At 43.7% G+C, this 26,674-nt stretch overlaps 1 protein-coding gene across 5 annotated transcripts; it reads left to right on the top strand.

Annotated features, from left to right (window-relative positions):
- The first annotated feature begins 207 nt into the window (after positions 1–207).
- Positions 208–18,117, top strand: PRXL2A (peroxiredoxin like 2A). 5 transcript variants are annotated; one of them, XM_016121538.2, is made up of 7 exons: positions 223–365; positions 5,590–5,765; positions 10,397–10,583; positions 12,382–12,473; positions 13,598–13,738; positions 14,401–14,565; positions 17,369–18,117. In XM_016121538.2, the coding sequence occupies exons 2-7, from the start codon at positions 5,754–5,756 to the stop codon at positions 17,480–17,482; spliced, it is 711 nt and encodes a 236-aa protein (XP_015977024.1). In that variant the 5' UTR covers positions 223–365; positions 5,590–5,753; the 3' UTR covers positions 17,483–18,117. The 5 variants fall into 5 exon arrangements, with proteins under 5 accessions (XP_015977011.2, XP_015977002.2, XP_015977024.1 ...); XM_016121545.2 differs by having other exon boundaries at positions 227–365; positions 5,531–5,765; positions 10,421–10,583; XM_016121531.2 differs by having other exon boundaries at positions 227–365; positions 5,531–5,765.
- Positions 18,118–26,674: the final 8,557 nt, after the last annotated feature.

Raw genomic sequence — 26,674 nt, 5'->3', positions numbered from 1 at the left:
AAGCCAGAGTTGTGAGAACAACGGACCGCAAGCGAACAGCCCATAGGGCGGCGGAGACTCGGCACCACGCTCAGTAAGCCGGGAAAAGCTAAACATGGGACATGGCCGAGGAGCCGGAGCTCCTCCCACAGGGCGCGGGGCGGAGTTCACGTGGAAGCGGCGCGACGGTGGCGCAGGCGCAAACCTGCGCAGGCGCGGGGTCCATCTCTGGACCCAGGAGGCGGATGGGACTTTGTTTGGTCTTCCTCCCCCTAGCGTCCAGCAAAGGAGAAGGCGGGCGGGAGGGAAGCGCTAGCAGGATCTGCTGCACGCAGGGCTTTGCGAAGCACATGACCTCCGCGAAGGCGGGTTCAGCCTCGGCACAGGTGAGGAAACTGAGGCAGAGCTTGGTCGGCGGTGTGCGAATTGAGTAGCTGCTGGGTTTATTAGGCCTGCTCCTTGGACGTGTCCAGAGCAAGCTAAAAGCTCCTTGCTGCACCTGCGGGGTCCGAGGCGACCCCTCTCTTGCCCAGAGGGACGACTCCTCCCTACTCCTCACCCCGCGCAGTTCTGCTCACCGCACAGCGCCGCTGTCAGTGGAAAAGCCCCGCGTTTGGGATCAGAGACCTGGGGCGGGAACTGGCGCGGATCCGACTTGTAAAGATCCCCTGTCTACCCCGCCCCCAGGCTTTGAGACTGATGGCACCGATATGCCTGAATTTTTGGGACAAAGGACAGAAAAGAATTCTGCCCTGGAGCGTCCATCCTCCAGGAGCCGAGCCCGGGGTGGGCCAGGGGGCAGCCGTGGGGTGGCGGACGGAATAGCTGCAGGTGAGCGGGTAGAGGCTGAGCGACCTTATGTTCTCGGCTATGTTCTTGCATAAGGTCATGGTTTTATGGGGCCATGTATTCTAGCTTTTTCACAATCTCATAGGCACCTAATTGCCTCCCTTCCCCGAATGTTACAAACTCCTGACAAAATAAAGAGCCCAAGTGTCCATTTTAAAACACAGAGCTGAAGTCTGGGAATGAAAAGATGAGCGAGACACTGATCCTCGAGTTTGTTGCAGGGACTCGGAGATGAAGGAGATGGTTAAGGCCCAGCCCGATGAGGGCTGTGGGGAGACAGCACACCCGGAGAAGCCAAAAGCCAGAGTGGGGTTAGGGCCCAGCTGACTCTGAGCCTCTTTTTCTTACCACACCTTGCTCTGTCCACAACCCAATTACCTAGACTTCAATTTAATTTGTTTTTAATTTTAATGTATTTTCCTTTGAGCTTGGCAGATTAATTAAGAAAGAGAATACCTAGGATTTATTTTAAAAAGCGTTATTGGGTAGCTAGGTTGTATAATCTTGGATGCACCTGTTCTGGCCCAACAGTTTGGAAACTGAGAATTAGGATTCAAAATGTGAACCCCAGCTCCTTGGAACATACCCAGTTGCCAGAAACCCTCCATTTCATGTACAGACAACATTTTAGGGGCAATCGTTGACTAATCTAGAAATGAGTAAGAATTATACTTCACATTTGTGTCACTCTTTGTAAGGTAGCTTGCAAAGCACCACCTATACATTTAATCCTTTGATTCTTGCCACTCTGTAGAAGGTAATTTGGGAATTATCCCTGTTTTACTGATGCAAACAACAACAACAACAACAAACAATGTTTTGTCCAGGTTCTCACTGCATGTAGAATTTGAATGAGATTGTAGTTATTGGACCAGCCCTTCCCATATTGCCTTTTTTGTAAGGCATGCCATTTAATTGAGACTTTATGCATTATTCCTGAGGGTACAGAAGATATTTCTGATAATTGTGTTATCAGCTTGTATCACTTAAATGGTGCTTGGAAAGTTTGGTGAGGACTGGAATTCTGGGGTTTAAAGTCTCATGCTTTGTCGGTATCCCAGAAGTAAGCCAGCTCCCCTGCCAACTGGGTACTTGCCTACTTGTGAAATGTTGAGCAAAGACCCCAGGTCTTCTTCTGCTGAGGTTTGTGTGGCAAGAATTGGCTGGCAGCACTGTTTGGGAACTAGCCTCACTTTGGAGTCCAGTGGCCTCTGACACAGGGAGATTACAACTGGGCAATACCCTTTGCCTTCTCTGGTACTGCTAGTGTAGAAGGCTGTGTTGGCAGGCTGCAGAAGGGGCAGCAGAGAGTATGTGTTGTGGAGTGATCAGTTGGGCCATGAGATAAGCCAGAGTTCCCTCCAGACCTAGAACTTCCACCCAGGACGCAGGCCTGCAGTGACACAGCTGGGGTGACACAGCTGGAGAAGTTATTCAGTGTTTTGTATTTGTTTTTCTTCTAATGTCCTGCCATCATAGGTAAGTGAGTGAATCTGAGCCCTGCAAAGAAGAGAAAGATAATGTGGCCTTACAATTCTGAAGTGCTTCACAAAAATTCTTTCTGACAACCCTTCAAAGTGCTCTCGTTTTTAAGAAGGACACACTGAGGTTCAGAGGGATGAGGTGACCTCTCAGAGTTAATGAGTGAGAACAGAGGATTTTTGTCCTGAAGCTCAGTGTCGTCTGTGGTATCACCCTTACCTTCCCATCCACACCCATATAACTTGATAGAGTAGGTGTCTGAGCCCAGCTAAGGGGCAGAATGGCCAGATATTTTGGGGTGGCCTCTGTAGCTTCAGGGTCACTGATCAGAAGAAAGGACCTCTCCTAGCCCCTATATTCCTCTGCAGTCTCTCAAAGTTTCCCAGTAGCTGATTATATCCTCTTGCTGTGCTTTCAGCATCTGTTCAGAACTTTCTGAATCTGAGAGAATGGCTGGACCAGAGCTAGTCAGCTCATTTCAAGTGGCTAGTTGTATGGTAGGTAATGACAAGGGTGGGTAGGAGCACATTCCTTAGTGCTAATGGGGCTCTGGGTGCCCTTGCCACCAGGCTGCTTAACTGGTATTTTCAAGCCTGTCTCGTTATCATTTAAAATGGACAGGATTTTGTTATTGTGGGGTGGAGAGGTATATAATGGCTTCTCAGCTGAGAATGGACAATGTGACCCTTAAGAAAACATTTGGCTTTGAATTATAAGCTGCTTGCAAATCACTGAGCTTGGAAAATGCTGGTGCTCTCTCTAGCCACCAGATCCCCAGGACCTGTTCAGGAGCAGGTTTGCTTTCAGCCTTCTTCAGGCCAGCAAGCAGACTTCAGGACCTGTAGGTGCCCCCTTCCTAATACCCTGACACAAACACACTGTTTCAGCCTTTGCAAGAGTGTCCAATGCAGGATAAATAGTCATGGACTAGGAGTTGGGAGACCAAGATCTGAGTCCCAGCAAAATTATTGACCAACCTTTGCCATGTGACCTTGAACTACTAGCTAGCCCCTTCTCTGAGCCTTATTTTCCTCATTTACTCAGTGAAGGAGGGGCTGAACTAGAGCTCTGAAGGGTGAAGAGGGAATTAGAGGAGAGCAAAGAAAGGAGATGAAGCACCCTTTCTAGCCTTGTTCACTGCATACCCAAGGTTCCCTCAGCACTCCTTTCTTCCTCCTACTCTGGCTCTGCCTCAAGCCACCTCATTCAGAGGAGGGAGGATTTCCAGGGTGGGACTGGACGGGCAGGTATACTCTCAATGTTTAGAGTATGATTCTGTCTCTACTTGTTTCAGGCATGAATTAATCTACCCTGTGATGGTACTTTGTTTTAAGACTTTATCAGCTCCTGCCCAGAAGCAGTTTCTTGAGCAAGCAGGAGTTAGGCCTGGGTAAGCAGGGAGTGTGAATGCACACCCAGGAGGAGAGCAGTAGTAGCAGGTGTGTCCATGGCTTTCTGGACATCAGAACCCTAGAGTTGTAATCATACTTAGGGCAGCGGTCCCCATCCTTTTTGGCACCAGGGACCAGTGCTCCTATGAGGATCTAATGCCTGATGATCTGAGGTGGAGCTGAGGTGGTGATGCTAGCTCTGGGGAATGGCTACAAATAAAGATGAAGCTTCGCTTGCTCACCTGCTGCTCACCTCCTGTTGTGTGGCCTGGGGACAGGCCACAGACCAGTACCAGTTCGTGGCCCAGGGGTTAGGGACCCCTGCTTTAGAATCTTTGGATGTCCTAACTAAGACAACCTCATAGATTTTCTTGTTCCTTTTGTGTGTACAGATGAGAGACCCAGGGCCAGAGTGCCTTCATAGCTTATGTCAGATTCCCTGCCAATGAGCGATAGAGCTGGGACCCAACCTAAGGTCACCTAAACCCAAGGCTTTAATGCCATGACAGCACTGTCCAAAATTACCTTTTGTACTGAGATGAAGTTGGGTGGTTATAGATTAGTTCCAACTTTGTCTCACTGGAGTTTAAAGAGTAAAATTCAGATTATTCTATTAGACATATAATGCCTGCTAATTACCAGGATTTGTGTTAAGTACTAGAGACACAAGAGTGATTGCTCCAACATATTGTGTAAACAGACATGAAAATAACTCAGATACACTAAGTCCATTTGCTTGTGCAGTATGCAAAGGAGCCATCAGTTGTCGGGGCTTTGTGGAAAGGCTTTGGAGAAAGTGTGGCTTGTTCTGGGCTTTTACCTAATTGGCATGGGGGGAAGGCATTCTGGGTAAAGGAAACAACAGGAATGATAGTGCAGAGCCTAACAAAAACATGTTCTAGTCTTTGCACATTGAGTGGTCTGGCAAGGCCACTGAAGTGGCAGGGATGAGGCTGAATGGTGGGCTGAAGCTAAGCTGTGAAGGGCCCTCATCGGCATGCTGAGGAGTTGATTGTGAGTGAGAGTACAAAAGCAAGGGAAGGAAGTGATCAGGTTGGGTGTGTTACAGTTCCTCTGACTACAGCATGGAGAACAAGCTGTAGAGGGCCTTACTAGAGCCAAGCCAAGTTCAGTTCTGTGGTTACTGAAATAGGCCAGGTACAGAGTAATAGGAGCCTGTGTATGGACAGCACTGAGGTTAAGAGGAGGGTGGGTAACGAACACGTTTTCCTGACTGGTTAGATGTGGTCAAACAAGGGAGAAAAAATAGTGAAGCGTGAATCTTCATTTTTGTCTTGAGCAGTTGGCTAGATGATTGTGTCATTCACTAAGCTAGGGAACTTTGAAAGAGAAACTAACTTTAGTGGAGGTCACTTTTGGACATGGTACAACAGAGATAACCTACAGAACCCCCAAGTGGAAACTGAAGAATAGCAATAGGAACCTAGAAGTCAATACCAAGGTGGTGGGTGAAATGTTGAAAGTAGGTGAGGTCGCCCAGGAAGGGAGTGTGGTTTGAGAGGAGCCACATGGCAGAAAAAGAAGGGAAGGCAAAAGGGGTTAAAGAAGAGACAACAGGTGAGAGGACTCAGTGGCACCAGCTGACTTCCTGGGTGTGGGTGAAGAATAGGGCAAGGGAGCAGCTGCACAAGCAGCCATGGAGAAAGGGACGTTTTTCTTTGATTTCAGTTAGTGTGATACATGGGCTTTGTTAAGGGCTTCGCTTCATTAGTCTGCACTGGATAGCAGAGAGGGCGTCTGTTGGCACTTGATAAATGTTATTATCTGCATGACTGCAGATGACTCAAACTTTGCTCAACTTTTTGAAGGGCTACAGGGTATTGGCAGCTTTCCTCTTTGATATTTTCCGAAAATTGACTATTGGCAGCTAAAGGAGTCCCAGGGTTTCTGGATGCCAGGTCCTGCCGGTGGAAGGAATGAGCTTAGGGCCATAGGTGGGACTCTAGAGCTCCGCCTCCAGCCTGCCCCTGCTGCTTGATTCCTGACTGCTCCCGGCTGGGTCAGCCTTCGTCTGCAGAAGCTGGAGTGTGGATGCTGTGGATGGTGAGTACCTTGTTCTCAGGTTTGAACTGGCCATGGTTAGAGATAAGGGGCTGTGTGTGGGGGTGGGAAGGCCTTGTGAAGCTCCAAGCTGAAGGTAAGAAATGAGAGAGGAGAGAGTAGAGTTAAGGTAAGGAATCAAGAATGTGCAAACTCCATACTAAGCTGTCTGAGTCACAGGACGTCATTGGGTACTTTAGGAACTTTAGCAGTCACCTTAGCCAACCCCTTCATATGGAGTTGAGGAAAATGGAGTGAGTGTCAGGGACAGTGGTGGTAAAATCAACCCACTTGGCCTAGGGAGCCCAGCTGGGTCTTCTCCACCCAGCACCATGCTCTTCTCAGACAAGAGCTGCCACTCTGAGCTTCCACAGCTGTTGTTGGTTTGTGGTCTTATCATGCTTCACCTTCTTGTGTAGGGAAGGACAGATCAGATAAGTCCCACAGTGAGGAACTGAATACTGTAGCTGTGTCAGGTGGGGGCTGGCTCTTGTGTAAACAACATTGCTATTATCTTTCAGAGAAACTGACTCTTTCCTTAAGGGAAAGGGCTAGAAAGGCAAGGAAAGAGAAGGGACATCTGTCATACGGTAAATTTCCTTTAGAGTAAACATGGTTTGGCTGTATTTGGTGACTAAAAAATAAGTTGATCTTTTAAAATTCTCTTTAAAACAAAAAGAATCATACCTCTTGATCTCCAGAAACCCAAAAATGAACATGTGGGGAGGCAAGGTATGATAGTAGGAAGCCTGCAAGCTTTGGAATCCGAGTGATCTGGGGCCAGGTTGCAGTACTGCTGCCTGCTGACTCTGTGGCACTGGAGAAGGTGCTGAACGTCAGTGTTGTTAGCTATAAAATGGAATAATCTCTGCATCGTGAGACTGTTGAGTGAATGAAATTAGGCCATGCATGTCAAATGACACTAAGTAAATACTGGTTTACTGGCCTCCCTATCTCACTGGTTAGTAGCCTTAGAGACCCATGTGAAGGTGCATTGTTCCATTTAGATATTTTTTTGTTTGTTTTGTTTTTTGTGGGTGGTAATAGCTGTGATTCAGGATTCAGTCAGCTCTCACTGTGCAGCAAGTTGCAGTCATACATACTCCAAGATATACCAGGATGCAAATTGCTTTGTAGCTCACGGGGGCTTGGGTAAGGGGCTGTACCTACATACTCTCCATGTGTTTCCGAAGTCAGTTTTCACTGTTTCCCACTGGCAGCTGCTAGAGGACCCCTGGGAGCACATGTTCAGGAAGGGCCTGATTCTCACCTCTGGTGCTAATAAGGCTCTCACATATTAGTGCTGCGAGGTCTGGGGATGAGGGCCATGCTCCCCAAAGGCATGATTCTCTGCTCACACCTTCTGGATCATAGTCAGAGGTAGAGGTGGGATGGTAAACATTGCTTCTGGTGGTTTTAGATCCCATTTTGCACTCCAGATCTTGAACTTGAGCTAAAGTTGGGGGCTTTTGTGTCATGGAAGTTTGCATTCTCTGAGTGCCTTCAGTACCGACGTCCACCCCAGCCAGCCTGCTGCTTCCCAGGTTTATTCAGTCCAGGCCTGACCTAGCTCTTTCATCCTGCCCCCAGGGCCCTACCTAAGCTCTACAGCCACTTGCTTCTGGGTGTTTCTATAGTTGCTCAGAGCAGACAGAATTAGTACTCATCCGTGTACTGCCATAGCCCCATGTTTATATATTGGCCAAGCTGCCTCACCTTTCCACCTGAATTTCTGGTATCTATGTACTAGGCCTATATCTCTTTGAGGATTATGTATCATTTAGTTTTATGTCCATCTAACTTGCTGTTTATTGGACAGATCAGTGCTGAATAAATGTTTGGAAATAAATGCTGAGTCTAGTTGAGTCTGATTCCCTTGTACTCTTGAGAAAACAAGGTAAATGGCTGTTGATGGAGCCTGTTTCCCTCTAAGAATAGCAGTTGGTTGTCGAAAGGATGTGGAGCTGACTATTAGGGTCGCTGCACTTCTCGAAGTCCACAGGTGTGTTCTAGGAGCTGAAGCAATTCCTTTTGTAAGATAAATGTAACCTGGCTTCTGACTGATGATGCAGAAATGTTATCTGATCTGTGATCAGAGGTCATGCCTTTTGCTCCTGAATCATACACACATGTCAGAAGTATAGAAATTGTTCCAAGCTCTGGGGAATCTCTTGTTTACAGCAGGTAGGTGAGACTTGTGGTTTTCCACCTAATGGTTCTGCGAACTATAATCCAGTAATGTGTAACTTTGCCACGTAAAAGAATTGGAAGCCAGCCTGTGGAAGGTTCCTTCCTGCTTGGCCCAACAACTTTGGTCTTCCATCATCGTCATCATTTAATTCTATTGAATTCATTTTAGCACACATTTGTGGAAAGCCCACTGTGTACCAACCAGGCATTGTGCTAGGCATGGGAGAGTCAGAGATAAACTAAGGAACAGAGTCAAAGAAGTAAAAACTGCTAGATAGGTTCAAATCTTGTATTAGAGGGATTGTGAGTACAATTTGGGCACAAGTGGGGGTAAATGAGCCCCTCTTGGGGTGAGAGTGGGGATAGGCAGAACATCCAGGACTTCTTGAAGAGGTGTCTGAGTCTTGAAGAATAGATCGAATGGGGTAAGAGATTCCAGGCAGAGATGCAGATATGTGTTCTAGGCTTTGACTCTCACTGTCACCATCTCTGCCCTTCCACAGTGAGCTGAAGGAACAGAAGTGCGGCCTTGAGGAGGGACTAGCTCTCCAAGGTCAGCTGCCCTTATGGCCAGCTAAGTGCAAAATCCTGAATTCTTTGCTGCAAGACAATGCTTCTCAGACTTTAATGTGCACATCAATTGCCCACCTGATCTGATTAAAATGCAGTTATGATTCCTTAGTTCCAAGGCAAGGCTTGAGATTCAGGGTTTCTACATGATGCCAATCTGCCAGTCCATGAGACCACGTTTTGAGTGGTCAGCTTATAAGGAACCCCTCTCTCAGCTTGAGTCCCTCATATCAGATACCATAGCAGCATCCCCTTCCCCAACACATATACCACCTCCCATTCTTTTTCCTTTTCCTTAATACATAGATGTCAAATTCCTCTTTCTTGAATGCTGTTTTAATTTGATCATTCCTCCCACCCACCCTCACCCACCCCTGCCTAGAAGTTCCCTTTGATTTCTTAACTCAGATCTGAACTTCCCAGGTTGGCCTAAACATTAGTCTGGCTAACCTTTCTCTAATCAAGTCATCTCATGGCAGTAGGTCCCTCACAGGTCCCTCCCTTGGCAGTGACATGCAGATTTCTGTGCTTTTGCTTAATTCTTTGGAGAAATCCTGTCTCCAGCCAAGTCCTGCAGGGGAGAGGAAAGTCGTCAGTTAAGTGGGATAAGATTAGGTGGGATGGCCATACATAGAGACATACACCAGGTTTATACCTGGTGATCCCAGAACACAGAATCATGCTGATACTTAGGGAAGAAGGTCCCAGTATAAGTCAGATCCTAGGATGGTAAGAAGGCCAAATAGAAAGACAGATATTATAAGTGGTTGTTAGTTGAAGGAAGGCTGGATGAGGTACCTGCTGCTGTTAGGGAGATAGACTGCTTCCAGGAACTCCCTCTACTTAGAAGCACAAGGCTTCCCAACTAGAGGAAGCCTTAGTGAGGCACCTGTGCATGAGCGCAGACCAAGGCTGGATTTTGTTCTACAGGACCCACCTGGAACTCCATTTCAGTCGCAGAGCCCCTGCCTGATGCAAACATCTTTTGCTCAGCCTCTCTGAAACAGACACCCCAGCACTGTGTTCTTTCCTACATTTGTCTGCTCTCTTTCATTCAATCAACAAACATCTGTGTAATTCTGTTTACAGGAAAAAAAGTCAGATTAGACATGAGTGTTTAATAGTGGCCATTACTATTAATCTATATAATAGGTGGTAGATGTTAAGATGATACTTGCTTTCTTGTTGACTATGGCTTTATGCATTGCTTCTTTTTGGTTTTCACCATGAACCTGTTTTATTGATATAGTGAGTGAAAAGTAAAGCTATTCTCAGTTGGGAGAAAGGTACTCAGATTGCTTGCCTATCATGAATGAGACCCTGCTGGGAACTGTCTGGGGCTGGATGAATTGGATACAGTCTCTGTTTCTGAGAGATCACAAACTAAAGAGGAAGAAAGATAGGACAGCAGAACAGCGTGATCAGAACAGGTAAGTATCCTCTGATCACAGAAGAGAAATCTGCCTCCAGATAGATGATAGCTAAGAACCCGGGACTATGAAGGAAAGGCAGGCATTGACTAGTCTGCCAACAGGGGCACAGCATGGATGAGCACTACAGAGTTAGGAGACTACAACCTTGGGCATGGGAGAGGGAACAGCAAGAGAAGCGTCAGAGAGAGCTGTCATTTCTCTGTCATCACTCCTGACTCACTGGTGAGCGTCTTGGGGCAGGAATCTCCATGCATCTGTTGTATCCAAGCTCTTGTAGCTGCAGGTGCTCAGCAGCCCTTGTCCAGTCCAATCTCTGACACTGCTGCTCCCCCTCCCTTTGCCTCTGGCCTCTGGTTGGCTGCCCAGCTAGAGCCTTGCACTTTGGGAGATCAGATTCCAGCTATTTCTTGAGAGCAGTAACATTGACTTCCTCCCTCTCAGTCTCCAGAAATGTCTTTCCTCCAGGATCCAAGTTCCTTCACCATGGGGATGTGGTCGATTGGTGCGGGGGCTCTGGGGGCTGCTGCCCTGGCTCTGGTCCTGGCCAACACAGACATATTTCTGTCTAAGCCCCTGCAAGCAACCCTGGAGTATCTGGAGGAAATAGACCTGAAAACACTGGAGAAGGGTAAGCAGTGACCATGTTGGTCTCAGTACTTTTCCAAAGTGCTGGGATGCAGGCTTGCTTATTTTTTTTCTTTGTAAAATAGCTCTTTTTTTTTTTAATCGAAAAGGTACTATATTAACGTTAGGAAAATTTTAATAACACTTTCCAAATTACTGATAATTTCATTACCCTAACACAATAATTTTTTATTTTTATACATTCGTTTGCATGTTTACATATTATTATATAGTTGTGACCTTGGTGTATGTGATATTTTATGTTTTACCTTTTTCTTACCAAAAGCATTTTTCACTTTCATTGTTGTTTCTCTAACTATAATGATAATTTCTCCATAATATTTAGTAATATTGTTGTAACACTGTTTACTAAACCAACCATTTTATAGTGCATTCTGAGGAATTTCAACTTCTATATCTACACAAACTAGGAGCTTGAGAGTCAGATAAGTTTGAGAAATACTGTGTGTCTAATTCCATCTTCCCAATGCTCAGCACAGTGATTTGCTCAATGAAAGATCTCTGGATTGTTACTGGTACAGGCATGACCAGCCCTCATGTGTGGTGTGGCTGCAGCACTTGGGGGAGCACGAGGTCTCACTTTAAGAATGGACCTACCCATCTCGCTTTTCTTGGGGAGACCCCTGGAGTACCTGGTGGACAGCTGAGAGCTACATATTTGCATGTAGTCCTCTGTTGGCTCACTGTGCTCTTGGCATTGGATCTGTATCTCAAGGGAACTTCAGTCATGCCAGTAGTGTGGGCACAGTTCACATGAGAGTTAGGTGAAAGTTGAGGCTCATTGACAAGGCAGTCTCTAAATTGGCTTCTCAAAGGAAGGCCATTATTGTCCATTTAGTAAGTGAGGAAGCTTGTTAAGGGACGGCAGGAACTGTGACTGCAATTTATATTGTAGGTCAACTTAGTAAGGGACTAAGAAGCCCTCCAAAGAGACCTATTGCACTCTGTTCAACCCAGGGATTCCTGATCTCATCCCCTACTGTTTTTCTTCCATGTAACATCCCACAGGGACATGGATTCCTCTGAGAAATATTAAAATAACAAGGTTTCATACTTATTGACCCTTCACTAACTCTGTATTTCCAGACAGTGTAATGAGTGCTTTATGTCCATCTGTTAGTGCTTCCTGCAGCCCAAAGTGGAGCTGCTAGACAGCTCATCACTTACAAACAAGGAAACTGAGTTCCAGGGAGAAGACATAGCATGCCCCAGCCACACAGCTAGATGCAGACTCAGTCTGACCAGGGAGCTGGGCTTGAGCTGCAGTACTGTAATACTCCAGAGCATTTTCTTCATAGGCATCTTCTACCCTCCCTAACGTATAATATTGCAGTTAATATATTCAGGGAAAAAAAATATTTTTAAATTTATATTGACTTAATCCCTTTGAATACTTTTTTAGTAGTTGGAATTTTCTTGGGCCAAAGTGCAAGATCTTTCAGATTTTGGCCATGTATCTGCCCTAAAGGATCGTTATGATATTCATTGGTACTGGCAAAGAAATTTGCCATTTTTCCAGAAATGTTTTAGTTTAGGATGTTCAAGTTTGCAAGTAGATTTTTATAGGGGAAGGATCTTTGAAGTATCCAGTAGGATCCTTGTATAATATTGATTTTCTCAGAGGATGGCTGCTCCCTGTCTGTTTCCTGTGTGCTTTTCTTCCATGTGAAATGCCTGTTCAGCCCCTTTGCTGGGCCTGGTACCATTTATGAACTGCTGAGGGATTGGGGCAGCATGGGGCTGGGCAGAGATGATATTGAATTCCGTATTCTTTTCCCCAGAACCAAGAACCTTCAAAGCAAAGGAGCTCTGGGAAAAGAATGGAGCTGTGATTATGGCTGTGCGGAGGCCAGGCTGTTTTCTCTGCCGAGAGGTGAGCACATTTGAAAATATGTTCAGAGCAAAGAATCTTAGCAAGTGGGGGCCAGTGCATTTCCAGCCAGGACCAAGGACCTGTAGGCCATCTTTAGCCTTTGATCAACACTAGTTCATTCTCTGTTATTTGCTCTAGATATTTCTTTTGACTTATTCTCTATTTCTGTTCATTTAACAACTCACTATATCCTGGAGTTTAGCAACATACTTGACTTTCCTTTGTTACTTTCAAGGCCTTTCACTCTTGTACTATCTCTTTCCTGGACTATCTAACCATTTAATCAAAGATGAGGAATAGGTCCAGTTTTGTTCCTGATGCTTAGAACAGGGATTTGCTCATGGATTGTTACTGGTGCAGACATGGCTAGCCCTGACCTGTGGAGCAGCTGCAGCACATGGGGGAGCATAAAGTCACACTTTTAGAATGGACCTGCCTGTCTTACTCTTCTTGGGGAGGCTCCTTGGAGTCCCTGGTGGACAGCTGAGAGCCACACATTTGCATGTGGTCTTCTGCTGTCTAACCATGTGCTCTCAGCGTTGGATCTGTAGCTCCGTGGGATTTCAGTCATGCCAATAGTGTGGGTATGGTTGGCATGAGAGGGTTCCCTTTCTGCAGGGTAGGATTTGAGCTAGAGAAAGAAGGAAGGTTATTGTAGTGAGAGGACACCAACTAAGCAAAGGCGTGGAGGCAGCTATTCACATGGCTTGCGTGGAGTTTGTCTGGAAGGCCCTTATGCGAGTTTGGCCTAGTGCAGGGTAGGGGCTAGGAGATGAGGTCAGAGAGAAGCATCGTGGCTAGGAGTAGGAGACCATGTTTGGGTACAAACTCTTAGTTATTGGATACTCCCCAGGCCACGGTTAGGACACCCATAACAGGAGTCTAGCCTCCCCTTCCCACCTTGGAGAAGAGAAGCCTGGGCTGACCTCATACCCTATACTGAGTCCTGGTGCCCACTGGGACAGTCTTTTGCTGTGCAACATGGCCTTAATTATTTCAGGCATTTTGCTGCTTTTGTTCTTCTGCATTCAGTACCAGCCACGCTCTGGGCCTGTAGGAAAGAGGCTGTTGGTTGGCTGAAAAGCCACTGGAGTTTGTGCCCCTGACATCCCTGTTTTCTGCAGGAGGCTGTGGACCTGTCCTCCCTGAAGCCCAAGTTGGACGAGCTGGGTGTCCCCCTCTATGCAGTGGTCAAGGAGCAGATCAGGACCGAAGTGAAGGACTTCCAGCCTTATTTCAAAGGAGAAATCTTCCTGGATGAAAAGGTGCATGTTCTGTGAGCCCATCAGACAGACTGTTGTGGATTGTGCTCAGGTGTTCATTCAGGTGTCTGGCCTGGAGCTGGATGCCGGCATCCCTTTCAGCTGCCCTGAACCTGCAGGGGCTTTCCCAGCCCTCCGAGCAGAGCATACTTTGACACTTGAATAGCTGTCCTTTCACTTATTACTTGAGCCCTCGCTAAACTGTCACCTGGGAATGGGTGCCTAGGAAATAGCTGAAACTCCTTCAGTGTTCCCCCACATTGCAGGTGGGTGCCCAGCATAAGCCCCTGTTCCTTAATTCATTGCAGCCATATTTTGTTCCCCTCTATTTTCACTTCTGTAGAATCTAGGACTGTAATCACCCTGCCAGGCATGAGAACCCTGTTTGTCTCTAACAACAGATTAGAGCCAGAGCTGAAAGCTGCACATCTGTTTCCCTAGGCCAGGGCGGCATTTAGGTCGGAAGCTGTGTCCTTGGGCAGTTGAAAGTGCTCCTGTGATGGGGGGCAGCTATGGGTGACTGTGTGTGTGTTGGATCAGGGGTGGATACAAACCAGTAGGCTTTGGGTCTTTGTCTGAAAAACCAGTGCCCTGTTGGGACCCTTTCCTCCCTGGAGAAGGCAGGCATACGGCTACTCATATGGAATGTGTCCTCACTACTACAGAAAAAATTCTATGGCCCCCGAAGGCGGAAGATGATGTTTATGGGATTTGTCCGGCTGGGTGTGTGGAACAACTTTTTCCGGGCCCGGAAAGTAGGCGTCACTGGAAATCTGGAAGGCGAAGGCTTCATCCTCGGGGGAGTTTTTGTGGTGGGATCAGGAAAACAGGTAAATGCCTAGTGTTCACTTGTGGGTCTGTGGGTGTCCATGTCTGTGAGAGCAACAACCCAGTGTGTGTGGTGGTGGTGGTGGTGGTGGTGGGTAACTTTCCCTACCCAGAGTCTTCTAGCTTTCCTTCCAGAAAGCCAGGAAACATGAGGAAGGGAAAGGGAGGGAAATTGTCATTTATCCCGCATCTCCTCACTAATCACCGTAACGTCATGAAATAGAAAGTTTTGCAGGTGAGGTGAGTGACTGCACTGAGGAGCATAGCTCATCAGCGGCTCTGTTGGGCCTGAACCCAGGTGTTCTGGTGTCAAATTCTGTTTTCTGTGCTTGAATAAAAGCATAGTTTTTATTCTATCGAGAATGTACTTTGTTGTGTTCCTAGGATGGACAGTAGAGAAAAGTGAATGGGAAAGAAGGATTACAAACAGGCATAATTAGGGAAAGTAGCAAGGAGATGTTGGGGTGATGAGGCCTGTGGGGGTCCTGGTACCAGGACTGCTCATGGAGAGGTAACAGACTTCTCATCAGACAAACTGTCTTAGACCCTGGCTGTGAGGGTTCAGAGTACCATGAGGACTCCAGGGGAAGGAGTGGAAAAATGAGGTGTCTGTGAGTCCAGGAGGCAGGTGGGTGGATGCTCCACATCAAATCATGGGCAGCCTTGAGCTGTAGCAACTCCCCTGCAATGAGGGGAGTGCCAGCAGAGGTCGGGCAGATACAGAGCAGAGAGTGGAGTAAAGTGAGGTATGCTCAAGAGACTGGCAGGAGGACTTAGAGACTGGGGTCCTGACTTCTAGGCCTGTCTCTGCCAATCTTAGCATGACTTTAACACTTGGCCTCATCTTTGAAAAGACAGAGTTGTCTGCATTGGTGTATCTCACTAATAACATTAATAAGTGTATAGTACTTTTTGCAATTTGGGAGGAATGAAAGTTAACAGGAATAGAAATCCTTCCATTTGAAGCTTTATTTCTAATCTCTTCCTTTTAAACCTTCGTAACTGCTATTGCTTGTCTATATTAGAATCTAGCAGAAATTGGTATTTGCTTTAATATAAACCTGTTTGCTAACTTTCTGCTAAATATATCAAATTGTCAGAGACGATGGATGCCAGTGAGTGCCTGCCTTGTTCTAGGTGCTCATATATGTGATATCATGTCTTCTTCATAACTAATCTGGGATATTAGGTATTTTTATTTACATCTATATGTAAGGAGATGGGCCTAGATATATGAAAGATATGAAATGATTCCGCCAAAGATACATAGCTAGTAAGTAGTACAATGGAAACGAAACTCAGGAATTCAGATCTGTCCTGCTCCGAAGACCTTGCCCTTCCCCTGCCCATACCCTCTCTTTAAGGGTGGTTCCCAAAGACCCCTTCCAGATGCCCTTGCACTTGGGCAAGCTACTTCCTGAGAGGATGGTTTAGCTTCTTCCCACTCTGGCGCTCTGAGATTCCTTTTCTCTCCCTATCTCTGTTTTCCCTCAGCCTCCAGGGCAGGGCTCAGCTCACCTGCCAGCCTTCTTTTGCCTGGCAGTGACTCAGATGGTACTCACGGGCTCTCCCAACCTTGCTGGCATGCCCTTGGTGTTGCTAGGTGTGGCGTTTGGCTTTGTTGGTGCTCCCTGGATCTCCTGCCCCCTTTCTTTCTGGTGGAAGATTAACTGGGCTGGCAGAGCTTCAGGACTTGCACCCATGTTTTTCCGGCAGTTTTTGCAGTCCCATTGTGCCAGGCAGGTGCCACTCAGTAGGGATTTCCTTTGTAATAGTGATTTTTACAGCATAATTACTTTAAAGGAGTAATGTTTTCCACGTAGAACATTTGTAAAAGAAATAGTGAAAGGTGGAGAGAGCCATTCTATAAGCTTAGCCACTGTGGACAACCCATTAGAACAGAGGTGAGCTGAGAGGTCTTTTGTTTTGTTTTTCAGAGAATGGTATCTTACTAAACTAGATGTTCTTTTTCATTTAACAGTATATCATGAACATTTCTCATGTCATCATATATTCTTCCTCATATTTTTAATGTCTGCATACTGCTTTATTGGGCAAGTAGTTTCCTCACAGCTTCCCTGTAGTCACCACAGACTGGTGAGACTTTTTGTTTTCCTTAAAGTCTTTATAAATAATGGCACAATGAACATGTTTACAGATATTTATTTTTTTAATTTAAGGTGAATTCCCAGATGTGATGGGTTAAAGAACTCTTTAACACAGATTCCTAGATGCTGATCTCGAACACATTGTTTTATCTTTCTTACCACTTTCGGGTATTTTGGGGTATCCTGTGCACTTTGTGGCACAGTATCAGAAGTGAGCAGCCTCTAGTTTCTTAAGAAAACTAAAGTGAAGAGAAGGCCTGTCTTTTCAGATGGTTATTCAACACCTGCCAGGGTCTTACCTCTGTGTCTGCTTTGACACCTTAGGCTTTTCCTTGTAAGCCCATTCAGCTCTCTTTGCCTGGAATGTGCTTTTACCTCACCCCTACCTGTAGACTTCCTGTTTACCTCTCATGCTTTATCATCTGTGAAGCCTCTTCTGATTGCCTTATTATATTTGATCACTTCTAACTTCCTGCTCCCAAAGTGCTGTTTATACAGTCCAAATATTGTGATAGATCAGCCATCCGCTGATCTATCTTCCCCAAAAGACTGAATGCCTCAAGGGCAGAATAGGCCCTTGAGGGTCTCTGTTCCCTCCTGCTTTTGTACAGGGTTTGACAGATAGCTGTTACTCAGTGTCTGTCTCATGAACAAATGACTCAGAATAGGACTGATGTTTCTTCTCGTTTCCTTTTAGGGCATTCTTCTTGAGCACCGAGAAAAAGAATTTGGAGATAAAGTAAACCCAGTTTCTGTTCTGGAAGCAGCTAGGAAGATCAAACCACAGACTTCAGCCTCAGAGAAAAAATGATTGTGTGAAACTGCCTAGCTCAGGGATAACTAAGGGCGCTCAACCTGTGTTCACAGGATGTTATGTTTCCACTTGTGTCCCTAACCAGTTAGAAACCCACTTATGCCATATTCTTAGTATAAATCATGATGTGTTTTAATATTGTGCTCTGTTTAGGCCCAAGGAGACAAAATCACCCCCAAACAAGACTGATAAAAAAATCTAAGAAACGATTTAGTTTTCAACTAAAACCTGAAAAATATGAGGCTTACAGTTGACTGGCACACCTCATTACAAACATATATGGTATTTGAGAGCTGTTATTTGAAATCAGTTTTGTTTCCATGTCTTTAAAAATCTAAGGAAAGTTGATGATTGACTTGAAGATTAATGATATAAGGTTTTGGACTTGGGTGTTTTCTATTAATGACTTGTTATATAATGTTAAAGTAATGCTCATTTAAAGGAATTGATGTATTCTGGATGGCTTGATAGATTATAAAATGAAATCTATTTTTCCATTGTCTTCCATTCTAACCTCAGAGCTTTGTTTTTCTTGAAGAAATAATCTCTGGCTCTAATAAAATTATGCATCAGAAATTGTAACACAAGTTCTTCTGATAAAGCTAACAATAAAAATATTTACCATAATGATAGCTGAAATTAAATTATCCTTGCCAAAGACATTGAACATGAAAAGTTAGTGTTCTTCGTGTATGGGGTAAAGGACTAAGACCGTGACTGTGTCTGACTTCACGTGGCAGTGGCTGTGTCGTGTGTGCACAGGCCTGTGAAAGTCTGGGCTTCTGCAGACTTGAGGAAACACCCTTTAGTACTTGAACAGGGTTAGTACAGTGACTCATCTCATTCCCCAGTAGCTGTGATCTTGGGACTCCAGCTACTAATAGGATAACTCAGCTGAGAATTCTTCAGTGCCTGAAGACACTTAATTCTGAAATGGCTCTCTTGCAAATAAAGAGTAGAGCCTGTGAGGACACTGTGGCAATAGATGCACAGAGAGAAACCTTATTATGATATCTCTCACCGTTTTATTCCTAGGTCATCATGTGCAGTGGGTCTTCTGTCTCCGATTAGCATGGCATTATGAAAAGAGCATCAGATTGAGTCATGAGGTAGCTTCAAGTTCTAGTTTAACTGTGTGACTGAACAAAGCTCTGGCTCTCAGCTCACACTGGTAAATGGGCATAATAATTCCTGTCTACCATTCAAGGCTGTTGATTAGAAGTTATTCAGGGAATGATAAATATTGTACAACAATGCTTCTTAAACTTTAATGTGCATGCAAATCACCTAAGGATCTTTTTAAAATGGAGACTATTAAAGAAGAACAAAGCTAGACATCAGTTAAAGGCAGTAAAGACAGGTTTTATTCAGTAAAGTAGGGGAGAGGTCTCAGTATAAAACTGAGCTCAACAGAGTTTCATGCAGAGGTGATTGGAATTTTAAAAGGAGAATGAAGGAATGGGGAGAGGGAACACAAGAGAGCTTGAGCAGAGTCAGGGAGGTGGAAAATTATAAAAAGAGGGTTGGGATTAGTCAATATGATTAGGCTATCAGTGTCTGCTAGTTCATCTCCCACAGAGACTGGGGAAATGGAGCCCTATCTGTCCTGATGATTACATTTCAAAGGGATGGCTCCCAGGTCCTTGAGAAGGACACTCCTAGGTTTCAGGAGATACAAACATACACATCTCAAAGAAGACATAATTTTAAGGTTTTGTTTTTTTGTTTTTTTTAATGAATGCTCTTTTAAGAAAAGAATGGTCAGAGACCTATGGTCAGGTGTTTGGCTTGAACAAAAAGTAAATTCTCTTGGCAGCCTTGAGCTTTCCCAGGCAGAGACTAAAGCATTAGCAGACTCCCTTTTCTTTATTTGATAAATCGAGATTCTATACTAATGCGAACTACCAGGAGAATGCACGAAAAGAGTCTTTGCTGGCAAGCTGATAGTTCTCAGTTTGGATACACAGTGGAACCACCTGGGGAGGTTTTAAAAAATTTTGATGCCCAGGTCACACATGCAGCCCTATTAAATCAGAATCTCTGGGATGATACCCAGTCAAAAACATTTCTTAATGCTCCTGGGTGATTCCAACATGCAGTTATCCTAAAAGAACTCAGCGTCAAGTTTGGACCAGTGCTCACATCCAAATTACCCAGAATTGGGCTGTTCCCAATAATCTCTGATGAGTTTGGAAAAATAGTCTTTAGGTGGTAAGGGTCATGAATGATGTAGATATGGCTGTGGGGGAATTCAGGGCCTAAACTGAACCTTAAAGGTGGAAGTGATTTGGGTAGGTGGTCAGGTAAAGAGATCACTTAAGGCAGGATCAAGCCCTGAACTAAGGTATGGCCAAAGAGAAAGGAATTAGTAGGTATGGGAGAATAGGGAGGAAGGAGTATGGTTCGTGTACCTGATTGGATGTTTTCTTCTCAGCACACTGAGTTCTCTAGTGCCCTTTTCATATTGATGATTATTTTAAACTTTAAAAAATAGCACCTATGTCTACTTTAGCCCTCTTTTCCCAGAGCTAGGGGTATCACTGGAGTGGAGGTAGGGTAAGCAAGGTGAGCTGTGGGGAAGAGACTGGAGAGGGTTGTGAGCCTAGAGTGTAGATGAAATCAGAGTCTAGACTGAACACTTCTCAACCCTGGCTACCTTCCCTCCACTCTCAGTTACTCATGTCACATGAGATAAGTAGACAGGTGTTTATTTGTGTTTATGTTTGGGAAGGAAGGGGAAGGGAAAGATGTCTTGTTCTGGTTTAACCCCTCAAATCCTTTCTAGGTTTAAGGGAGAAGGGTCTATTTGGGTGTTTGTTTATTAAACAATTCTCATAAAGAATGATAGTGGCAGGGATCCCTGGAGTTTTGGGGTGATCCTTTCAAGGACATGCTTCATTCCAGGTATACTTGGTCACCTTTCTATGTTACATAATGATGATCCTGGCCAACCCAACAAACTAGTTAAAAGTAGGAGTCGGTTTTTCCTGTAATTCAATATAAGCATAGGGAGTGATGTAGATAGGTTGGACAGGGAGATCCTCTTTCATAAAATGACACTTGGGCAGAGACCTGAAAGGAGTAAGGAAGTAGGTCTTATGAATATTGGAGGAATAACATTGCAAGCAGAGGGAACAGCAAGTAAAAGGCCCAGAAGTGGGGATGAGATCGTGGTATTCAAAGAACAATATGAAAGGAAGTGTGGCGAGAGCAACAAGAGTGAGGGATAGAGTAGGAAATGAGATCAGTAGGTGGTGAGATGGTATAGATGCACACCCTGTAGTTCTGGCAGGCCATAAGGACTTCCGAATTTTACTGAGGGAAATGGAAATCCATTGGAGAGTTTGAAGAAGAGGAGTGACATGATCTGATTTGTATATTCTGACTGCTTTGAGACAATAGATTGTAGAGGATCAAAAGTTCCAGGGAGACCACTTAAGATGCTATTGCAGTAATCCAGGCAAGAGATAATGGTGAGTGGAACCAGGTGGTAGCAGTGGAGGTGCTGAGAAATTGTCAGATGCTGGATATATTTGAAGACAGACCTAAGAGGATTTCCTGAGCAATTGGATGTGGGATGTGAAACAAAGATGAGTCAAGGATGACTCCAAGGTTTTTGGCCTGAACAATTAACTGCACATGAATTTTGCAGTACAGGGGAGCAGAAAATGATGGGATAGAAGGAATATTTTAATGTACTACTATAGTTACAATGAATAAATGGAAGGTGTAAGTATCAATTTGGGGTGCATTAAAACAATGTAGCAAAAAAGAACAAGCTTCTGAATGATACAAGCAGTAGGATAAAATTTACGTATATTTTTAAGGCATGCACAGCAGTAGTGTTTAGAGCTCCATACATACCTGGTAAAGTGTGAAAACACATGTGGAATGGTAAGCAGTGCACAGCCAGGGTTGACACCAACCGGCTGCTTCACAGTTTTTAACCCTACTGCCCACGCAAGGTCCTAGTCCACTTAAACCGGAATCTCTGGGGATGGATCCAGATATCGGTATTTTTTAAAAGCTTCTTTGGGGGTTCTAGTATGGAGGCAGGGTAAAAAACTATTGCCTTATATTGAGAAACGACTGTAAAATCTTAGAGCAGCTCAAGGAATTTGCCCCCTTTGTATTTAAGCCTTAGGCAGAGTATCTGTTTTAGAGTTAGGCAAGAGACACCCATGCCCTAATTTTCACATTATTCCGCCAGGAAACATGAAGAAACTCTCCCAAGAGACAGCTGAACTCAGACTGTGTTCTTTTAATATCCAAAGAGCTCCTTGGAAAAATGGCTGTTTGTAGGCTTGGGGCAGAAAATATACAAGATGAGCCTGGAGCATCTTGTCATACTAGATGTTAAGCAAGCTCTCAAAGGCTACTACTGAAGGCTGATAGAAAGGACTCAGGCTCTACCTTGAAGGGGTTCTCTTGCTAAAGATGGGACAATTTGAGTATCTGCAATTGCATTATATTAAAACATGTTTAAATCTATAAGTTCAAAATAATCCTTTAAAAAATATTTGGGTGATGTGAAAGAAATCAACTAATTTTAAAGCCTGGAAAATAAAGAAAGATAAGCATTTATCCTGTCCTTGTTACTTCAAAGTAATGAAAGAGTTGATTAGAGAAGTTTCTCATTACCGAGGTATTCAGAGCTGGCCCAGCCATAGTTAGAATGAAATTGGTCACTGAGAGGAGCCAAGTCCCTGGAAATGCCTCTCTGGGTTTGTCCATAGGGCAAGCTCTCTGCAGAGCTGTCCTCCCAGCAGATGATGCTTCTAATTGCACTCTCTTCATCCAGCAAAGTTCTGGTGCTACTTGCTACTCCAAATGCTCCCCCAGCACAGGCCAAGTCATTTAAAATCTTGATCTTACCACCTCTCTTTATGGGGGAGAAACAGAGTTCTGAGGAGATGATTTACAAGGACTAAAGCTGGTCAGGAGCAGCTTTTTGATAGAAAAGAGCTTTGAACCAAGTCTCCAGAGCTGAGCTACCATGAAACTTTGAGCCAGTCTCTTCCTTCACTACGGCTGTTGCTCTATCTGTATTGCACAGGGGAGGGGTTCCCCAACCCTCCCCCCTTTCCGCCCCAGGTCATGGACCAGTACCAATCAGTGGCCTGTTAGGAACTAGGCCACACAGCAGGAGGTGAGCGGCAGGCTAGCCAGTGAAGCTTCATCTGTTTTTGCAGCTGCTCTCCAGTGCTAGCATCGCTGCCTCAGCTCCACCTCAGATCATCAGGCATTAAATTCTCATAGGAGCACTGGACCCAGGTGCCAAAAAGGTTGGAGACTGCTGGTCTAGGGGCTATTCTAGATTTGGTAGCCATTGGCCCTAGAGTTCCTCCATCAGGACCAAACCTGGAGTCCAGTTCTCTGTTCATATCTGGTGCTATTGTTACTGAACCCATCCTCCTTTGCATCTTTGGACTGGACATCCCAGGAAAGCAGGGTCACATTGGTCTTTTTCTTCCTGGTTTCCCCAGCACCCAGCACAGAGCCTGTCCCTCAATAAATAATACAGCTTGGATGGCAAAAGCAACCATAAGCAAAGTCAAAAGACCAACAAATAACTGAGAAAACACATTTGCAACTCATATCACAAAAGGCTGGTTTTCCAAATACCAGCTCCTACAAATCAATAAAAAGTTAACGAGGATGCCAGTTTCCTGTCCTGCGTGTAAGAAGCTTTGAAGTTGATCCCCTATCCTAATAATGAGTGAAAAACAGAACTTACTAGAAAATCGAAAACTCTTTTTAGGTCCATAAGAGAAGTGAGGGCAAACTGCTGCCTCCCAAATTGAAGAGACCAAACCCTGTGCAGAAACCTCTGTGGGTACCATTCCCAGGATAGGAATATCTAAACTGTGATTGAGAAAATCCTGGAGATTCGGTGGTGTAGAGAAGTCTGAGAGTGAAAACTCCAGGCAGAGTAAGTCATAAGGGTTCCCCAAACTTTTTGAGTTTTACCTACAGAGGCTTCACCAACCAGATTCTCAGTAAATATCAGAGAAATCCTGTCATGCTTCTGGCAGGGGGAGGAGAAAAGCAACCATTTTGAAACATCTCAGAGCACTCTGTTCTTAATAAGATGTGCTCTCAGGAGAAACTATTTAACTAGAGCCTAACCTGATGGAGTTTTATCAGAGCCTAACTGGCCAGGAGAAGGAAACACTTCAGCAGACTCTAGCCTTCCACATGGAAGAAAGGAAATGCCTAATTATGGCCCATTCTAGCCATCTGGTCCCACCTAAGGGGAATGGGTGGTTGGGTTGTGCTAAGGATTTGTGAAGTGCACAGTTCAGAGGCACAGGCTCACTAAAAGCCTGAGACTTGATATAGGACCATAGATCACACACACACACACACACACACACACACACACACACACACACCTAAATTTTACCACCATATTACTAACGGACTACTAACAGCAATTCCAAACTCAGCATATCATGTCCAGCAATCAAGAAAAAAAAATTACAAGGTATACTAAAAGGCAACAAAACAAAACAAACAAAAAAAACACCATAGCTTGAAGAGATAAAATGAGCATCAGAACCAGACTCAGATATGGCAGGGATGTTGGAATTATCAGACTGGAATTTAAGACAACTACGATGAATATGCTTAGGGCTTTAGTGAATAACAGATAGACAATGTAAGCAGAGGGCTGGAAATTCTAAGACAAATACAAAAGAAATTATGAAGAATAAAAAAGAAAGGCTAGAGGTTTAAAATACTGTAACAGAAATGAAGAATGCCCTTGATGAGCTGACTAGTAGACCGGACACAGATAAGGAAAGAACCTCTGAGCTTGAGGATATCTCAATAGAATCTTCCAAAATTGAAAAGCAAAGACAAAAAAAAAAAAAAAAAAAAGACTGAAAATAATAGAAGTGAATACCCAAGAACTACAGGACAACTAAATATTAGGTGTAATATATGCATAATAGGAATACCAGAAGGAGAAGAGAGAAACAAGAGAAATATTTGAAACTATAACGATTGAGAATTTTCCCCAAATTACTGTCAGACACCAAACCACAGAAACAGGAAACTCAGAGAACACCAAGCAGGATAAATGCGAAAACCAAAACCAACCAAACAAACCAAAACAACACAAAAACTACACATCGGTATATCATATTAAAATTGAAGAAAATCAAAAATAAAGAAAAAATATTGAAAAATCAGAGGAAAAACATTTCACCTATAGAGGAGCAATTCCTCAGAAACCATGCAAACAAAAAGAGAGTGGAGTATAACTTTTAAAGTTTGGGGATCAGGGGAGTGGACAACGCCAACTCAGAATTCTCTGCCTTGTGGAATTATCCTTCAAAAATGAAGAAATACTTTCTGAGATAAACATAAACTGAAGAACTTTGTTGCCAGTATATCTTCTTGGTAAGAAATGTTAAAAGAAGTTCTTTAGAGAGAAGGAAGATGATATATAAGTCAGAAACTCAAATATACATAAAAGAAGAAGAGCTCAAAGAAGGAATAAGTAAAGGTAAACTAAAACTTTAATTTTTCTTATTCTAAATTGATATAACAGATAAGTTTGACATAATAGAAATTGTAACAATACATTCAAATGTGTATATATGTATATATATGCACTTAGGTATACATAAAATGAATGACAGTAATGATACAATGGTTAGGAGGGAGGAATTATGATTATTTTATTCTTATAAGGTACTCACAGTGCCCATGAAGGGTATAGTGTCATTTGAAAGTGGACTTAGAGTAGTTGCAAATGTATACTGCAAAGTCTAGGGCAACCACTAAAAAAAAGTAAAAAAAAGAAAATGTGATATACTAAGAAAGGAGAGAAAATGGAATCATACAAATGCTTAGTTAAAGTCACAAAAGACAGAAAAAAAAAAACTGGAAGACAAAATAGGAATAAAAAAGGCAACAAATGGAAAACAATAACAAATGTGGTATATATTAATCCAACTATATCAATAATTACTTTAAATATCAATGGTCAAAATACACTAATAAGAGAGATTGTCGCATTGAATCAAAATCAAGACCCAACTACATTTTATCTAAAGAAACTCACTTTAAATATCAAGACATGTGTATATTAAAAGTTAACAGATGGAGAAAGATATACCATGCTAACATTAATCTCCCCCCAAAATAGAAGTACCTCTATTAATTTCAGACAGAGCAGACTGTTCTCTGTTATCAGGAATAAAGACTGGCATTACATAAGGAGAAAAGGGTCAATTCTCCAAGAAAATAAAACAATCTAATGTATATGTGCCTAACAGCAGAGTATCAAAATACATGAGGCAAACACTGATAGCACCACAAGGAAAAATAGATGAATCCACTATTATATTTGAAGACATCAATACCCATCTATCAGAACTGGACAGATCCAGTAGACAGAAAATCTGCAAGGATACAGTTGTACTTAATAACAATTATCAATCAACTGATATAATGGACTGCTTTATCTAACAGCAGCAGAATACACATTCTTCTCAAGCTCACATGAAACATTCACCAAGAAATACCATAGTCTGGGTCATAAAGCACACTTTCACAAGTTTAAAAGAATAGAAATCATACTATACCTGCTCTCAGAACACAAAAATAACTGGAAATCTCAAAATACTTGGAGATTAAACAACACTCTTCTAAATAGCATGTGAGTCAAAGAAGAAGTGGCAAGAGACATTTTAAAGTATTTTTAACTAGATGAAAATTAAAATACAACTTATCAAAGTTTGTGGCATGTAGTGAAAGCAGTGATTACAGGGGAATTTATAGCATTGAATACCTATATTAGAAAAGAAGAAAGATCTAAAATAGATCGTCTAAGCTTCTATCTTAGGAAACTAGAAAAAGAAGAGCATATCACATTAAAAACAAGCAGAAGAAAAAAATTAGAGCAGAAATCTAGGAAATTGAAACAGGAAATCAAGAGAGAAAATCAACTAAACCAAAAATCGTTTCTTTGAAAAGATTGATAAAATGGACAAGCCTGTAGCCAGGTTAAGGAGAGAGAGAGAGAGAGAGAGAGAGAGAGAGAGAGAGAGAGAGAGAGAGAGAGATATGAGACACAAATCACTAACAGCAGAAATGAAAGAAGGAACATTACTAGATTCCATGGACATTAAACAGATAATAAGAGATTATTATGAACAACTCCATACCCATAAATTT

The sequence above is a fragment of the Rousettus aegyptiacus genome, unplaced genomic scaffold (assembly GCF_014176215.1).
Source record: "Rousettus aegyptiacus isolate mRouAeg1 unplaced genomic scaffold, mRouAeg1.p scaffold_m13_p_6, whole genome shotgun sequence".
NCBI lineage: Eukaryota > Metazoa > Chordata > Mammalia > Chiroptera > Pteropodidae > Rousettus > Rousettus aegyptiacus.
This window is presented reverse-complemented; position numbering and strand designations above follow the sequence as displayed.

What these genes read in the sequence shown, in the direction of transcription:
- PRXL2A (XM_016121516.2), top strand. Translation starts at nt 225, where the DNA reads ATGGGACTTTGTTTGGTCTTCCTCCCCCTAGCGTCCAGCAAAGGAGAA. An exon ending in CCTGAAAACACTGGAGAAGG is followed by an intron (nt 10,584 to 12,381) that starts GTAAGCAGTGAC and finishes TCTTTTCCCCAG; the next exon opens with AACCAAGAACCTTCAAAGCA. An exon ending in TGGTGGGATCAGGAAAACAG is followed by an intron (nt 14,566 to 17,368) that starts GTAAATGCCTAG and finishes GTTTCCTTTTAG; the next exon opens with GGCATTCTTCTTGAGCACCG.